Source organism: Crocuta crocuta, unplaced genomic scaffold (genome assembly GCF_008692635.1).
Source record: "Crocuta crocuta isolate KB4526 unplaced genomic scaffold, BGI_CrCroc_1.0 scaffold62, whole genome shotgun sequence".
Lineage (NCBI taxonomy): Eukaryota > Metazoa > Chordata > Mammalia > Carnivora > Hyaenidae > Crocuta > Crocuta crocuta.
Window position 1 is genome coordinate 3,582,665 of NW_027529173.1, and position 18,766 is coordinate 3,601,430.

General features: G+C 36.0%; 1 protein-coding gene across 1 annotated transcript in view; it reads right to left on the minus strand.

Moving 5' to 3' along the window:
• The window catches only part of HDAC9 (histone deacetylase 9), a 908,040-nt gene that overhangs the window by 207,504 nt on the left and 681,770 nt on the right, over positions 1-18,766 (minus strand). The window contains exon 19 of the mRNA XM_077757662.1: positions 12,257-12,364. Within this exon, the coding sequence (XP_077613788.1) occupies positions 12,257-12,364 (108 nt within the window). The remainder of the gene's footprint in view (positions 1-12,256; positions 12,365-18,766) is intronic.

The window sequence follows — 18,766 nt, forward strand, 5'->3', positions numbered from 1 at the left end:
GAAAGATATTTTATGATCATGAAATATAAGAATTAATAATGTTAAAATGTCCATTCTACCCAAAGCAATCTACAGATTCAGTACAATCTTTGTCAAAATACCAACAGTGTTTTTCCAGAATTAGAACAAATAATACTAAATTCTGTATAGAACCAGAAAAGACTCTGATGAGCCAAAGGAAACTTGAGAAAGAACAAAGCTAGAGATGTCACAATGCCAAATTTTAAGATATACTACAAAGTTGTAATAATCAAAACAGTATGGCACAAAAGTAGACATATACCTCAATAAAACAGAAAAGAGAGCCCAGAAATAAACTCATGCTTATATGATCAATTAATCTACTACAAAGGAGGCAAGAATATACAATGTGAAAAAGAGAGTCTCTTTATTAAATGGTACTAGGAAAACTGAACAAGTGATACACAAAAGAATGAAACTGGACCACTTTCTTATACCATGCACAAAAATGAACTCAAAATGGATTAAAGACCTAAATTTGAGGCCTGAAATCACAAAAGATAACATAGGCAGTGATTTCTTTGACATCAGCCTTACCAACATTATTCTAAGATATGTCTCCTCAAGCAATGGAAACAAAAGCAAACATAAACTATTGGGACTACAGCAAAGTAAAAAACCTTTTGCACAGTAAAGGAAATCATCAACATAATTACAAGGCAACCTACTGAGTGGAAGAAGGTATTTGCAAATGATATATCTGATAAAGAGTTAATATCCAAAATATATAAAGAACTTATACAACTCAATATCCCCCCCCAAAAAAACCAATTAAAAATGGGCAGATCTGATCAGACATTTTTCCAAAGAAGATATATGGCCAAGAGATACATAAAATGATGCTCAACATCACAAAACATCAGGGAAAATCAAAACCACAATGAGATACCACCTCACACTTGTAAGAATGGCTAGACTCAAAAAGAAACAACTAATATTGGTGAAGATGTTGAGGAAGAGGAACTCTTGTGGAAATGTTCATTGGAACAACTATTGTGGAAATTACTATGGAGGTTCCTCAAAAAATTAAAAATATAAATGTCATATGATCCAGTAATTCCACTACTGGATATATACACAAAGAAAACAAAAACACCAAATGCAAAAGATAGGTTCACCTCCATGATTACTGCAGCATTATTTTCAATAGCCAAGATATGGAAGCAACCCAAATGTCCAATGACAGATGAAAGGATAAAGAATATTATCTATCTATCTATCTATCTATCTATCTATCTATCTATCATCTATCTATCTACACATACACATACATACAATGGAATATTACTCAGCCATTAAAAAGAATAAGATCTTGCCATTTGTGACAACATGGATGGATGTAAAGGGTATCATGCTAAGTGAAATAAGTCAGACAGAGAAAGACAAATACCATATGATTTTACTTACATGTGGAATCTTAAAAACATAACAAAGAACCAATCAACAAACACAAAATGAGATTGTTAAATACAGAGTACCCCACAGGCAAGGTAGGTTAGAGGGTGGATGAAACAGATAAAAGGGAATATGTGATACAAACTTTCAGTTATAAAAAATCAGTAATGAAGAAGAAAAGTACAACATAGGGGATATAACCAGTAGTGTCATAATAATGTGGTTCAGTGAGAGCAGATGAATACACTTATCTTAGTGAGCCCTCAATAATGTAGAGAAGAAGTTAAATAATGTATAGAAGCAGCATCTTACTTTACATACCCCAGAAGGAGAAAGGAAGAATTTTTCCTTGCCTCACAACAGCCCAGTCAATGAGAACTCAGTGAAAGGCCCCTCCCAGCTTCCTCCTTTCCCTTATAAAAGCAAGTGTCTCTCTTCTGTTCTCTGGATTTGTCCCTAGTTCACCATAGTTTAATTGTCTCACATTACAATCCCTATGCTATTCCTGAATAAATGAATTCTGCTGATAAAATAACTGGCTCTTTTGTTTTTTAAGGTCAATAGTCTCAAGTCTGTGACCTCAGGTTCTCCCTTAAAAACTAAAATAAACAAAAATAAAGAGAAATGAAACCCAATGTAAATAAAAAAGAAAAATGATGAAATCAATAAAACAAAACAATGAAAACAATATTAAATCAAAGGTTGGTTCTTTGAGATAAATAAAATTGATAAACTTCCAACTAGGCTGATCAGGAAAGAAAGAAAGATACAAATTACTAGTCTCAGGAACAAGAGAGGTGACAGAATTATAGGTTATACAGATAAAATATAATAATTACTTTAGAGAACAGTTAGTCATTTTCTCATTAAATGACACAAATACTTAAACTATAATTCAGTTATGTCTCTCCTATGCATTTATCTATGAGAAATAAAAACATCCAAAAACAGACTTGGAAAAGTATCTTCATAGCAGCTTTATTCATAGTAGTCTAAAACTCAAATGAACCAACAAATTGCATAATATTCATAAAATAGAATACTATTCAGCAATAAAATTTAACAAGCTAAACAAAGTATGGAATCGCATAGATGCATCTCAAAAACATCGTATAAGTGAAATGTACCACACAGAAAAGTCTATACACAGTATACTGCCTTACATATAAAGCTCCAAATAGGAATAATTAGATAGCTATGAGGGTAATCTGATCAGTGTTTGTCTATATTGGAAAGCAACTACCAAGGCATGAGGAAACTTTCTGATTTAAATATTTTATGACTTGTGGTGGTAGCAAGGTATAGAAATTTGTTAAAAAGACATCATATCCTTAAAAATCTGTACATTCTATTCAATGTACATATCTTGATTAAAAACTAAATCACAATCTATTTTTAAAAATCAATGATTACTAAACAGCTCACAATCATATGTTGTGAGAATATTAAAGAAGGACTCTATTTTGAATTTTCATTCATTGTTTGTGGTAAGCTGAAGTCCCCCCCCGAAAAAATGTCCATGTTCTAATTCCCAGAATCTCTGAATGTTACGTTAAATGACAAATGAAAATGTAGAAATGATTACGATTAAAGACTGTGATGGAAAGAGCACCCAGCACTGTATACATGGAAGCAGTCAAATCATATACATTCTTAAAAGGTGAGAACCTTTCTCAGCTGTGCTTAGAGAGAGATACACATTGACAGAAAAATGACAGCTTGAGAAGGGTTCTGTGTGTTCTTGCTGGCTCTGATGTGTACAAGCTATGTGAAAAGAACAGAGAGAGGCCTCTAGGGGTGAAGGGTGGATCCCAGCTGACAGCTAGCCAGAAAATAGAGACATCAGTCCAACAACCACATGGAAATGAATTCTGCCAACATCAGATTACGCAAGGTAACTGTACAGGTCTCACTGGTCTAAAATGAAGGTGTCAGCAAGGCTGCAGTGTGACCTGTATACTTATTCTGACCTCCAGGGCTGAAATAAATTTTTGTTGACTTGAGCCACTAAATCTGTGGTAATTTGTTACAGTAGTAATAGACACTAACACTCTGCCCTGTCAAATGGGCTAAATTATAAAAAGAAAACAGCATTATTTTTCTCCCTATACTAACCTTTCTTTAGTCTTTATTTGATATAGTTCACACCTTCTCAGCTATAGAAATAGTTTCATCTTTAGATATTAAAAAGTCTAGTGTCACATCAAATTTAAAGCTCTCCTCTGATGACCTACTGACCCAAAGAATAGGGTACCAATAGTGGGCAAATGTGGTGTGTCCATCTATGTGTGCTGAAGGAGGAGGCACCACTACCTTCATACTTAGTTTATGGCTCTTCCAGCTCTGGAGAGTGGGAGAATAAAAGGATAAAAGCTTTGAATTAGCAGAGCAGTTTGGAGATCTCTCTTGGTTCTCTGAAGGCCCTCTGTCATGGCAGGATTCTGAATGCTTGCTTGTCCCTATTTCAATGGGAACATTCACAGGTTCCTCAGAGTTACTGTCAGTGAGCTCCAGTCTGCAAGGTTCACTGATGTAGACAATGAACTAGCTGGCTGACCTTGAAAGCCTCATTAGCTCTTCTTTACATTTCCCATTCCAACCTACTGGGCAATATAGTGAGGGAAGGAGGAGATCTTCCCTGGAAGGTAGACCTCTTTGCTGAGATAGGGTTTTCATCCAAAGTGTCTACTGCCCCACAAACGGAAACAAAACAAAACAAACCTTGTTGCACCAACAATGGCAAGTTTCACTGTAGCTGCTCACCCCTCTCTCTTCACCCTGCCCACATGACAGTTTCAGCCAGCTCTCCACTTTGCATTCTCCAGGTGACAAATTTAGGCATTCTTCTATCTTTACCCAGCTCCCAAACTCCTGATACCTATGCCAGGCCCTCTTTGTGAACATCTTCATGCCCTTCCCCAGAAGTAGTGAGAGAGATCCTACAAATTTCTGTAATTCAGCATGCATCAAGCTGTAGACTGAAAAGCCATTCCTCCCACTTCCAGACATAAGTGATTTCCTTAGGCTTCTTCCCTACCTCTTACACATTTGGCATTTGAACATTTAACAGTACACATTTGAACAATATAATGTCGCAGTGGTGATATTAATTTTTTTAAAGCTAAAATTGTGAACTATAATAGCTTATAAAGTTAGAACAGGATAATTGCCTTTAAGACCTTCTAAACTACTTGTGTTGATAGTGAGGAGAAGGAAGAGAGTGATTAAGTTTAGGATTTATTAAATAGGTTAAATTTTAAAAGACAATTCATAGATATGTATATATTTTTAAAAATTAGAGGTAATATGGAGTGAGAAAAAAACTTTTCAATTTAAAACAAAGCAAGGGGTTAGTAAAGGAAAGGGGACACACAAATAACAGGAAAAAATACATTGACAGAAATACATTTGCGTACGCTACTAATCATGCTAAATAAAAATGAGTTGAGTTCCCCAGTTAAAATATACAGTTAGATTAGAAAACAAAATCCAGCCATAGCTATTTATAGGAAACAGGCATAGTATATATAACAAACAGAAGTTTACAAGTAAAAGGACAGTAAATGATGAATGAAGCAAATGCTAGGGAGAAAAAAAAAGGTAGCAATGCAATATTAATACCATACAAGAATCACTGAGAGAAAAATCTTCCTTGAGATAATTATTAAATATCAATAAAAGACTTAAGAAGGATATAGCAGTATTAACTTATACTCTATATAAAGGCAACTATAAGGTGACAGACACCATATCAACAAGATAGGCAAACATTTAGAAATCTGAAAATGTCAAATGTAGACAAGAGTGAGAGCCTTTGTGGGGTCTGAAACTGGCACAGTGACTTTGGTATTTGTTTTCTATGTGTTGTCTTTTTTTGTTCCTCTACTTCTCTATTACTACCTTCTTAAATAGATATTCTATATTGCACTACTTAAATTCCCTTGCCATTTCTGTCATATATATTCTTTTGTGTTCTTTAATATATTTTTTAGTTGTTTTCTTCCTGGTTGCCCAGTGGATTATAATTAACATTTAACAACCTAGTTCAGACATGAACTAAATTTCAATAGTATCAAAAAAACTTTGTTTTGTTGTTATATAGCTCTATGTCACATGCTTTCCTTTTGGCTTATATCATCATACAAATTATATCTTTATACACTGTTTGCCTGCCAACACAGATCCATGGTTATTGTTCTATGCAGGTATCTTTTAAATCTGAGAAAAGAAAAAGTTACAAACAAAAAATACAAATATACTATAATACTTATTTACATATGTACTTTTACTGGTGTTCTTTATTCGTGTAGATTCATATGTTTCCTTGCATGTCTCATGTCTCATAATTTTGTGTTGAAAACTGGACATTTTAAACAATGTAATATGGCATTTCTGGAAATCAAATTTCCATCCCTCCCCAGGGCTTGTCACTGTTTTTTTAGATTTATTTTCTTTATTGAATTAAAATTATACTGTGTATAAAATAACAATGTATACACAGAGAGATTATATGTCACTGTTGTTTTGTTTACTGCCTTTTCTGAGTAATTCTTTAAAATCTGTATTATGTGTTGAGTGTAGTACTTTCATCTCTGCTTGGTTAATTTAGTGGTCAGTAAATGAATGGACAAAACTTTCCTTAAATGCTTGCAAACGAATGGTCTCCAGCCTTTTTCAAAGGGCTGCATGTGTATGTGTGTGTGTTTGTGTGTTGAACACATTTTCAATATTCAACCAGGCAGTTGACAATTTCACTTGGACTTCACTTCCTGTTTGAGCAGAGCCTGAAAAGCCAGCTTGAGATGAGAGTTTACATACAGCCTTGTCAGATCTTTCCTGAGTGTAAACATAGCCTTATCATGCATGTGGCCTTCTGGACTCATGGCATTTGATGGGGCTTTTCACAGCCTTTAAGCACATCACATTCCCCAGTTTTTCATTTGAAGCTTTTGGTTAGTCTATTGTTTTCTCCAGTGCTCTACCACATCAGGTAGTCATGAAGTTAACCAATTGCCTTTAATTTTTCAAGAACTGTTTCCAGGGAAAAGGCTTTTCATGTCAGTTGAACTCCAAGTCTAATCAAATAAAGACGGTCTTGCAAGTAGGGTCTGGTACTAAAGCACCAGACAGGCCCAAAAATGACAATTCTCAGGGAATGAGGCTTTGAAGAAGCTCCTATTCTGCCCCCTTTGGAGACTGCCAAGTTACTGGTTTTCACTGAAAAATGCAGGCTGTTATTTGTTAAGGCTACTGTGGAGCTAGAAAGAGTAAGATGAGAATAGGGTGAATTAAACCACCACAAAACTCACTATTCTTACCAAGGTTCAGCTGGTTTTGTTTTGAATACATGCTTCCTGAGTTGTTGCAAACTTTTGGTTCCTTTCCAGAGTTCTTCAAAAATTTATCCTGACAAATTCTGCCAGTTCTATCATTGATTTTATGGAGAAAAGAATTTTCAGAGGTTTAAACTGCCAATTTTTGCTGATGTCATTGTGGCAAATAACTTTGGAATTTGACTTTGTGTTACTTACTGAAATTTACTATGTTTCTAGCCTAGGAGCTTGCCATGGTACTCTCTGTAATGCCACAGTCAAAGAGGGGGCATGTTAAAGACTCTTCTTAGCAGCATTATTCAAATGAGCAAAAACCTGGGAATTAAAATGTCCAACAGAAGAACAAATTATGATGTTACAAAGGAATAATTCTTTACAATGAAAATGAATGAATCACAGCTAAATAAATTCATATGGAGAAATCCTTATAACATGATTTTAAGCGGAGAGAAAGAAATCTGAGGAATAATACATTTAATTATAATTATAATTAATACATTTAGTGACTGAGAGAACTTTAATAGTGTGAGCAAAATATTATTTTTTAAGTTGGATGAAAGGTTCATAGGTGTATAGTTTATAATTATGGCTTGTAAGTTATTAATGTAATCTGTCCTTTTGTATGTCTTAAATATTTTATAATAATAAAAAGAGAGTATGTAGACTATTTGAAAAAGATGTCTTTAAACTATTTTTTTCTTTTTGTATTTGTGCTATTTCTTTAGGAAATCCTTATAGAGTAGTTGAAAAACAACAGAGGGTCATGATATTTAAGGGTTTGCCATTTATTAAACTGTGTACAGGATCCTAAAAAGTTACTTGATGTCTCTGAGCTCGTATCCTATTGGTGGTACTTCCATCAATGATCATTGTGAGAATAATGACAAGCTGCATGTAAACTGCCTAGCCTGTAGTAGGTACTCAATGAATTAGCAGGTCTTTGTTTAAAAAATTTTTTAAATGTTTTATTTATTTCTGAGAGAGAGCGTAAGAGGGGAAGGGTCAGAGAGAGACGGAGACACAGAATCTGAAACAGGCTCCAGGCTCTCAGCTAGCTGTCAGCACAGACCCGACGCAGGGCTCGAACCCACAAACTGTGAGATCATGACCTGAGCCAAAGTTGGACACTTAACTGACAGTCGGACACTTAACTGACTGAGCAACCCAGCTGCCGCAATGAATTAGCAGGTCTTATTAGCAACAAGATATCACGACAGCCATTTAAACATTAAATCCATCCTTCATTCAGATTATCAGGTGGTGTTTGTTTTTTGCTTTTATTTTCGACAAAACCTTCCAGACAACTAAAGCAATTTTTATTTATTTTAAATAGAGAGAGAGAGAGAGAGAGTGCAAGCTGGGGTGGGGGAGGGGGGGAAGGGCGGAGGGAGGGAGAGGGAGACAGGGGAGAGAGAGACAGAGACAGAACAGAGAGAATCTTAAGCAACCTCCATGCTCAGTGTGGAGTCCAACATGGGGCTCAATCCCACAACCCTGGGATCATGACCTGAACCTAAATCAAGAGTCAGGTGCTTAATTCACTTAGACACCCAGGAGCCCCAACAACTTTTACTTTTTATGATGATATAGCACTGTCAAAATAGCATCAAAATGCATCGTCATAGTAAAAGCTTATTAAGTGGTGAACCATTTTTTTTCCAGCTTTACTGAGGTATAATTGACAAAATTTGTATATACTTAAGGTATGCATCATGATATTTACACCATTCTTGGAACCAAGAATTGAACTATTTATAAATTGAAAAAATACTCATTTTTAGAGATACATATTTCTAGACATAATTAAACATCCTATAGAATAAGACCTTTTTAGATAAATATTCTTCTAATTACAGTTTTCAATACACCTAATATTTTCAGAATATTTGTGTTCCTTCCTACTAGAATCTGAGAAATGGACATTTTGGGCATCTCTAGATTCCAGAAATTTCCACTTGTGTGGGTATTTTACCACAGACACAGACACACAGACACACACACGTATATCTTGTTAAAAACCTGGGAAACTTGGGAGCGCCTGGGTGGCTTAGTCAGTTAAGCGTCTGACTTTCGCTTAGGTTATGATCTCGCGGTTCGTGGGTTCGAGCCCCGCGTTGGGCTCTGTGCTGACTGCCAGCTCAGAGCCTGGAGCCTGTTTCAGTCTGTGACTCCCTCTCTCTCTGACCCTCCCCTGCTCACACTGTCTCTCTCTCTCTCCTAGAAATAAATAAAACATAAAAAAAAAAAACAAAAAACCTGGGAAACTTGAAAGTCTCCATAATTTCCACTGCACTCCACTGAGTATGCCCATTCTTTGTAAATAGACCAATTTACTGCTATACTTTGCTGCATATGGTCTATTTAAGCATCAACATGAAAACTACTTCCTATGCCTGGTTCATTCCCCTAATTCCTTCAGCCCATCAGTACCCTCAGGTGAATGATGGACAGAACCTGTCAACATTAAGAGGCATCACAATCAAGTTCAGCATCAAGCAAATATTCTAGGTAATCAAATCTGTCATCAGCATTTTCCTGTCTCCTACAAATTTCTTATCTCTTGGGTCCCCATTCTCTTTGAGTTCAGTGACCTAGTCTCTAGCTGTCTCCCACCTCTCAGTTTACACTCCATCCAGGCCTACCCTATTTGAAATAAAGCTCTTAATTATTCTCTGTTTTCCAAGCAAAATTAGTGCAGTCTCACAAAATAGAGCATTACAATATGCCAATTTTGTTTCACTGAGTTATTGACTTACTAGTAGAACATATGAGAACTGCATGTAGATGCTGAAAACCAAAAAATTAACACTAAAGTTTGTTTGTTTTCATTTTATTTTTTCATTTTTATCACAGGCTAACTTACCGGTGTTCTCAAATAAGCTTCTCTGTTCTCTTTATAGATATGAATGAAGTTACTCCACAGTCAGGAGTGTTAACAGTCCTGGCCAGCAAGTGCACCAGCCCTGTCATGCTGGAGGCCGGGACAGGTGGATACTGAATGACATTTCTGCTTAGCTAGAGGTCCTCAAACATGGTTCTCTACCTCAGTTCTTCATCGTGGCTGCAAATTATTTGTAACTGCTAATTTTCCCACATGGCATTCCCACAGGCCTCCCGGAATTATTAGCAACCAAGGGGTTCAGTTTCTTGAACTGTCAGCACTAGTGCCTTTGTTATAGTCCTGACTGTCCTGGGCTTTTACTCTGGGCTTAACAATCAGAAAGATAAATGAGCTGTAATATCTCAAATATTCATCAAAATAGGTTGAAATTAGTTTTAGAATATCTATCACTTGGTACAGCACAGTACGTATATTTGAGAATCAAATCTAATTTTCATTTGCAAATAGCACCACGTACAACATTCAATATTATAAATTCCACCCTGATGATTCTGCAGAACAAGAAACTGAGACCCAGAAGAGTTAAGTGATTTGCCACCAATGACATAGCATTTAATTGGCAGACCTTAGACCAATATTTATTGATTTTTAGGCTGGCTCTTTTTCTTTAATCTTTTCTCCTCTCTTTTTTTAACCATATCTGCTAATTTCTCAACCAAGAGGGAAGAAAGCATTTGTATGAATCTTTGTTCTTAATATAAATAGCCAAAGTTGGTACAGCTGGTGGTCACCAAGTCCATGCTATATGTAATTGACATTTTGTTTGTAATTGACTATTTTAAATGACTACCTCCTAAAAAAGAGAATTAAGTTTCTGTTCAACACTCTTCAGCAATTCTGCACTTTGTAAGGCTACTAACAATGATGATTTTCAGTGTAATATGCAGGCATTCTACTTGAAAATTATTGATTAAACTCCCACAGAATCAAAACAATTAGAAATAGTGCAGGATAACATAATCATTTTCTTTGTTATTAAGTGGGTCTGTGCCAGTATTATCTTTGAAAATTAAAGTACTATGGCTTAGCTGCAGTATTTTTTAAATTCTTTTGAAAATAAGACCTTCAAATATTGTTCTTTTTTTAAAATTTTTTAATGTTTTATTTATTTCTGAGAGAGAGAGAGAGAGAGTAAGAGAGACAGCGTGAGCAGGAGAGGGTCAGATAGAGAGGGAGATACAGAATCTGAAGCAGGCTCCAGGCTCTGAGCTAGCTGTCAGCACAGAGCCCGATGCGGGGCTCGAACCCATGAACCGTGAGATCATGACCTGAGCCAAAGTTGGACGCTTAACCGACTGAGCCACCCAGGTGCCCCCAAATATTATTCTTTTAAAATGCCAATTTATTCCAATGTTACAAACGACATACTCAAACAGGAAGAATTATTGCTAGAGTGCTACTGGGAGACAGCCAAAACCTCTCCATAAGGCTGATTCCTTTCCTCTTTGCAACAGCTCATTATCAAAGGTAAAGACTGAGTAGTATGCACATTAGTGGCCTCATAAATCCCCTGAGATAAGCAATCAATGCCCTGATGCTAATCATGTCAACTACACATAAGGCTTCTTAAGACTTCTTAAAGAATTAAAGCAAAGACTTCTTGGAAGACAATAAATTGTAAAGTGTACCTTCCTATGCTTCTTTCTTTCTTTTTTTTTTTATCACAAGCAGAACATTCAGGTGTAACTGAATAAAAAATTATTAGATAAAAAGAAAAATAATCCTAGTTAGATTTTAGATTAACAAATTTGGTGGTGCCTATACTGTTCACATTGTATTTCTCCAATCCCTACAATTGCTAAAAATACCAAATCAAACATAACCCAGATTTCCTTACAAAGTGTGTGAACTAGTGCATTAAAAAGCCATGTTAGCACCAACAAAGTTTATAGGGGCAACTGCATTCAAGACGCACATGGCATACCTTTAAATAGCAGTGTTAAAATACCAAATAAAATGTCAAAGTCCGTCAGGTCTCTGGCTTTTATAAATTGTTTAGACTGGGAAACACTGGAGTTTGGACATTGTTCTTTTCATGTGATGTAGAAAAGAAGAGACCGTAAAAAGAAAAGAACAATAAAGCGTAGATCATTTTTGAAGTTCTTTCAATGGAAAAACATACTCTGGATCATTACCCTTCTAATCAACAATTTCCTTCTTCCTCCCAATCCTTTCCGTCTGGTATTTACCTTTCTCCCCCTCCCCTCCCCTCTCTCTGGGTGGTATTCTGAGCTTATACATAGTATTCAGTAATCATATTTTAAAAATTGCTTCAAAAGAGAATCCCAGGAGGGCATGACAGACATGTATATACTGGGTATTTTTAACCTGCACCATAGTTTTACTCACATGTCTATGCTCTTAAAAACACACCAGAGTGCCCTGACCACAGTTTCCCCAAAGAGAGGAAGGCCTTGTGAGCAAATCAGCTACTACCTACCTACAGACTAGTTAGTATCACACCTTGGTGGCCATCTTTTTGCCCTCTTCCATCCGCCCCTTTCCTTTTATTACCACACCACGCTCCCCACAATTCCCAAACAACAACATCACTGTTTCAGCTTCTTTTCTGGATTTCCCACACTTAATGCAACCCAGACCTCACCTTCAGCTCTCCTGAGGCCACTTTGGAAGCCAGCTCGATGACACAGCCAACAGCCATGCGTGCAGCACCGGACGAGTGCAGCTCATTCCAAATGGTGTCACTGTCCACCTGAGCAAACAGTCAGCACAGCCCGAAGAGAGAGGGAAAATGAGAAGGACAAGGAATAGATGAAATAGGGAGNAGAGAGAAAGCAAATTTGTGAGGAAGGGCTGGCAGGGTAACAACCTATGTACAATAACATTAGTCTTCCATCCTGGCCAGCTGAAAAGACCTTCTGGACACGGCTTTGCTTATACTTTTTCTCCATACTGACTTCTCCAATGGAAACACATTCCTGCCATGCCTCACTGCCATTCCCTGTTTAGATTTCTCATTACAAACAGCATTACATAGGCCGGATCTGGCGTAGTTACAGGCCTGCCAGAAACCAGGCCCCAGTAATAGATAGAGTAAAAGCTAAGAGCACTTAGCTATACATAAAAATCGGATTTGCAAGTACTAGAAGGGAAAAATTCAAATACCTTTCTGGCTTCAGGTTTACAGGGAGCCAAAGACAATTATTAGGCAGGTAGCAGTAGTAGTCAGTGAATAGGAAGTAGCAACCACAGTTCAGGTTCTCCAACTAAATGGAAGGAGTGTGTGGTCCTCACACTTAAAACATTCACAATATTCAACTGCAAGAGCAATTTAGTTTTCAAAGTAGAAGCTTGAAATTTCTAACATTTATTACAGTTAAACAGCTGGTCTTAATGCAGATTGGTATTATTAAAATTGGAGAGGCCATTAAAATACATGGTTGCTTCTATAAGAGAACATTCTTATGAAAACAAAGTATTAACTGATATTTTTTATTTACCTTTATCAAATACTGTTTACTCTTTTTCAGGCACCCAATAAGATAACATATAATAAGGACAAGAAAAGTACAATAACAGTGGTTTCTAATGATATATATGTTACACATATTTATGCATAAATATTTAATAATATAAAAAAACAGAATTGAATGATAGAGGTCTCTAAAGTTACAACACATAAATTACTTCAAGCACTAGGAAGTGTAATAAAAAATTTGTGACTGTGCAAATAGAAAGACTTTTCAAACTGGTCAAGGAAGGGAAATCCCACACAAAATAAAGATATTTTGAAAAGAATTAAAGAGACCTACTGATATGCAACAAATACAATAAATAACAATTATATATATTCACAGTGCATTAAGCAGTTTCTTAAGCATTTTACATGCCTTTTCTCATGAGATCCTTACCAACTTAAATTCTGTCAAGATTAATGAATAAGTAATAAATGACTACCATAAATAAATACATAAATACATAGAAAATTAAGATCTTTCAACAATAGCATAGTGGTGAAGAGAGAAGTTTCTGAATCAAATTGTCACCTGAGGTTATGGCTACTGCTAAAACCTGAATGACAGTGGGCAATTAATTCACATCTCTGTGCTTTGGTTCCCTTACCTGTGACACACTAACTTTCTAAAAGTACCATCTGCATATGATTTTCGTGAGGATTAAATGAGTAAGTGATAAGCAAATGTTAGCTACTACTATTTAGGCTACCATTAAATCCATTTAAAATCCCTATCACAGAGTAGCAACCTAATAAGTGTTTACTGAATGAGCACACTGTGGCTTAGAGGAGCTTAGTCAGCTAAGTCAGCCAAAACCTTCAAGAGACCCCTGACTCTGACATTGCATGTCTTTCTACTACACCCCTGAAATAACCCTTGCTCTCTAAGAACATTAAGCCTTTGTCATTGTCGATACCATCATGGTCAACATTACCAGCTAAAAAGTGAAAGAATCATCAAATGGACATGGGAACCAAATCATTTGCCCTCCAAACCAAAAGCTTTACTGTTACTCAACATGAGCATTTATTTGAGCTTCATACAGATATATCCTTGAGGAAGATAGTTGCTCAAGCTGAAAAATGAAAGCCAACATTTACATTGTGCTGCATCATTTTTAGCTAAAGTTATAGAGCTACAGGTGCCATAGAAAGTCCTCATTAGTCAAATTTAAAGTTGGGGCACCTGGGTGGCTCAGTAAACATGTACTCTTAATTTTGGCTCAGGTCATGATCTAACACTTTGTGAGATAGAGCCTCATGTTGGGCTCTGTGCTGACATTGTGGAGCCTGCTTGGGATCCATCTCTTTCCCTCTCTGTTTGCTCCTCACCTGTATGCATGCTCTCTCTCTCAAAATAAATAAACATTTAAAAATCAGATTAAAATTATTGTGAAAGCAAGCAATCGTAAAACAAATCAGTAAATCCCAAAGACTTAATGAGTGACTCAAAACCACAAATAATTCCACATATAATTCCTTTTTACTTGACTTTGGAATACATTTGGAAGACTGGAATTCTTGTAGAGATAAAACTTTGTGTCTATGCCATAAATTTTGGTGTATAGGCTTCTATTAATCAAGATAATTATCTTTTTAATTCAGCTAACATTTCTTAGTTACCTACACTGAAAGTTATAGTATGGGGGTTACTTTATCATAAAGATATTATTATTGATTGAAAGAATGCTAGACATGCAGATGCTCAAGGGATACTTGAGATTTTGATTCAAGTCAAAGTTCAGGCTTATCATTAAACAGGTTCACCTTAGGGATCTATGAAATTTATCAACCACTTATTTACTTTTATTTAACCTAAAAACATTTATTTAAATAATGATTTCAACGTGTTTTATGTACATTTAGTTTATAACTAACATAATAACGGTCAAGTTTTTTTGGATATAATCTTTTCATAAATGGTAATTATATTTAATCTGAGTTTATTAACAGATGTTGTCTTAGCTCAGCTGCCATAACAAAATATCATAGACTGAGTAGCTTAAACAACAAGATTTTATTTCTCCCAGTTTAGGAGGCTTGAAAGTCCAAGAAGGTGTCAGCCAATTTGGTTTCTGGTTCAAATTCTGATTCAGTTTTCATCCTGGCTTGTAGATGGCTGTCTTTTCACTATGTCCTCCTATGGCCTTTCCTCAGTGAGTGTACATAGAGAGAGACCCCTCTCTCTTCCTTTTCTTATAAAGCCACCATTCTACCAAATTAAGATCCTAACCATATGACCGCTTTCAACCCTAATTACCTCCAAAAATCCCTTAATAATTAAATCATATCAGGATTTAGGGCTTCAACGTATGAATTGGGGGGAGGGCACAATTCAGTATGTAGCAGGGTTATACTCCAAAAACTTGTTTATAAGTCAGTTTATAATCATATTTTCCTAAGACATTGTATTCTAAGTGGTTTTCCAGGGCCATTAGCTATTTAGGTACTTAAAGCTACCCACACATATTTGCCATGCTATGGTTGAATGAGAGTTTCAATCGTATGAAAGTATGCATGACTTATGACCTCTCCTGACTATACTCTCTGTCACTAGAAGAAACTCCCAAATCCTGACATTCTTAATGGCAAAAAGTATTTCTTCTCCTAATATGTCCCTTTCACTGGTTGGAGAGATTGCCCAAAACCTTTCTCTATAAGAGTGATACCATCAAGAAGGTCATCTTCATATGAAAGCTGTGATTTTAACTACTGCAAGACTTTGACAGTAGGAAAAAATCTAGGTAAGAGAGGATGGCTGACTCCACCAATTGCTGATGGTTCCTGGCATGGAATGGGATCTTGAGTAATTGGGGGGGAAAAAAGGAAAAAGAGCAAGTAGGGTTAGACTTTGATGGTTATCTGTAACCTGGATTAAGGAGCTGCAATGATAATACAATGATGGTAAAGGTAAAGACCAGAAGAGCTTAGATCTGTAAGACAGGTGCTCTAGCACTTGAAAATTGAAGAGAGATTAGGAAAGTGGCAAAAAGTTGGCTCTGGACATGCAAAATAATTGTAAACAATGTAAATTATTTAGATTAGGCCAGAAAGGGGGAAAGAAATGGTAGTGGGGCAGAAAGCAATCCTGATGACTACACTAGCTGGTTACGAAGATCTTGCTAAAGTTGTTGAGACATGCAAAGCAAATTCTTAAAACCAAAACTACTATAATTTGAAAGAAATCAATGTGATTATATTTCTTTCTTTCCATACACCACATTCACTTCTCTTTAGTCTGTTCATCAATTAATTCTTCAGCCTGATGTGTGTGTGCATGTGTGTACACAACTATGTACACATGTACATGTACATTAGGAGGCAGTTAAACATGAAGTGAAAGAAAGATTAGTACTAATATAAAAGAAATGTAAAGAAACTGACATTCAAAATAGGATTTTGCATCAGTACACATTAAAATCCAAATTGTGTAGTAAAAGAGGAATTTTTCCAAATTCTTCTCCATATCAAGAACTAAGCCTGGTGGCCTCAGATTATACTCCTATATTAGTGACAGCATAAAGACAATGCTACCATTGCATCTCTGATTCTCAAAGAGTATCAAAGAACAGAGTCTTTCTCCATATGACAATGAGGCTTAGAGCTTAAAGACCTAGGCTACAGGTAGGATATACTTAGAGGAAGAAAAACCAAAAGTCATCTCTTCAGGTTCTGAGATACTGGAGAAAGTCAAACAAAAGGTGCAACAGAAGCACCCCACCAGGGAATCCTACTAGGCTCCATCTTGTAGTGAAATCAGGGGAAAACCAGCTGCCTCAAAGGCTGGGGTTCAGAAACAATAAAGTGGACTAGGGAAATAGGCATGGAAGCCTGAATATCCAGAGAACACCATGAGTGTCCAAGGATGTTATCAAATTTCCATCCCTCCTTCAGATATTCAAACGCCATCTTGGAAGAGGAAGCTGAGAGACTGAGCAATTACCTAAAAAGACTGCATCCAATAGTAAGTTGATCTTTGAAGAGAAAGAATTTTAAAATTGAAAGAAGCTCTTCAAACTCAAAGAGATGCATATATTATTCATTGTGGAGAAAATCAGTGACAGTAGAAAAAAAAAGAAAGTATATTTACAACATATGAATGAGCATGGCTAATTCTAATTTTGTGTCCAATTTTTAAGGTCAGGAATTTAATCTGCTGAATGACAGGGAAAAAGGTCTAGCCAAGATCCTGTCAGAAGTCCCCAAGGATATGCTATATATATGACTAGTGGTATATAAATGTATTTTTAGAATTAATGCAGCAATATGCAACTTACTACCCCCCTCAGAATTCATCTGGAATTTTTAGCAAGCTTTTGCTTACAAAGTATTCTGAAAAACAGTCTGTTTTCAACTTTCAAATATTTCTACACAAATGTAAAAAACATGAAGGGAGCTTTAGTAGTCTACTGAGTAACTGTCCCCAGAGGCTTTGTTTTAGTGCCAGAATTAAAATCTATCAATTTGAAAACCGACCCCTCAATATTCAACTCACTTATAAACATGTAGGAAGGTCTAGATCTTACATGTGTCCAAAACTGTGGTTCAGAAATGTCAGATGAGGCTGTCCATAAAAAGTCTTTCTGTATTAGGAACCGAGCACATGTAGTAAGATATGGTGGAAATATATTCTAGGGTAGAGCATTATACAAGCTTGGTTCATAAAAAAGATTTAGTCATCAGAGGAGGAGGCACAATTCTGAAGATGGTACAGAGCCTGGCACTGAGATCCTCCCAGGCAATATTTCCAGAGCCTCATGTCTATCTAGTAGAGTAGGAAGGGTAAAGAAGTGGAGAAAGCTAGAAGAAAAAACTGAAATAGGCAATACATTTTATATTTTGTTTAAAAAATGAGACTGAAGCAAAATACTTCGGTATCAAATTGAAAATTTATGTCAAAAGAGGGAGAGAGTCACATTCTCCACTTCATTATGGACCTCAGAGAAACCAGGGAAAATGGCAATGTGACAACCCCAGAATAATTAGCAGAGGTCAGCGGTCCTCATCAATTAGAAGGAAGGAAGGAAGGAAGGAAGGAAGGAAGGAAGGAAGGAAGGAAGGAAAGAAGGAAGGAAGACAAGAAAAAGAGATGGGGGAAAAAGTCTCGCAATTCATAAGTACATAGCAATTATTCATACTAGTCTCCTAAAATAGGAATATTCTCTCTGTATGGAGGCATGGAGGTAGAAGAGAGAATAAGGGTTCAAAAAGCACCATTTACATATCTACCTACAAAAACTTAGCCACTAGGTAATACTTTTCATATCTGAAAGAAGACTATCATGTTGCAATCTCTATATCTGTAAAAGATAAAAAGGAGGATTACTGAATCAAATCTGATTTATGGAACATGAATGGTAGAAACATTATTCATTCACTTGGAGTCACAGCAGAATGCAATTCAGGAAATATCAGAGAAAGTGATAGAAAACTAATAAGGTTTTCTATCTAATTTAAGGTTTTCCAGTTTTATTATTATATGTCCCACTATTCTATTAAGTTCTATGCTTTACTATTTATAAGTAACAATGACAATAATAATTGTCATCATTTTATAGAAAGCTTATTAAGATCCAGGCACGATTGAAATCTCATAGCCTATATAAACTCCTATGATTTTCACAACAATCACGGGCATAT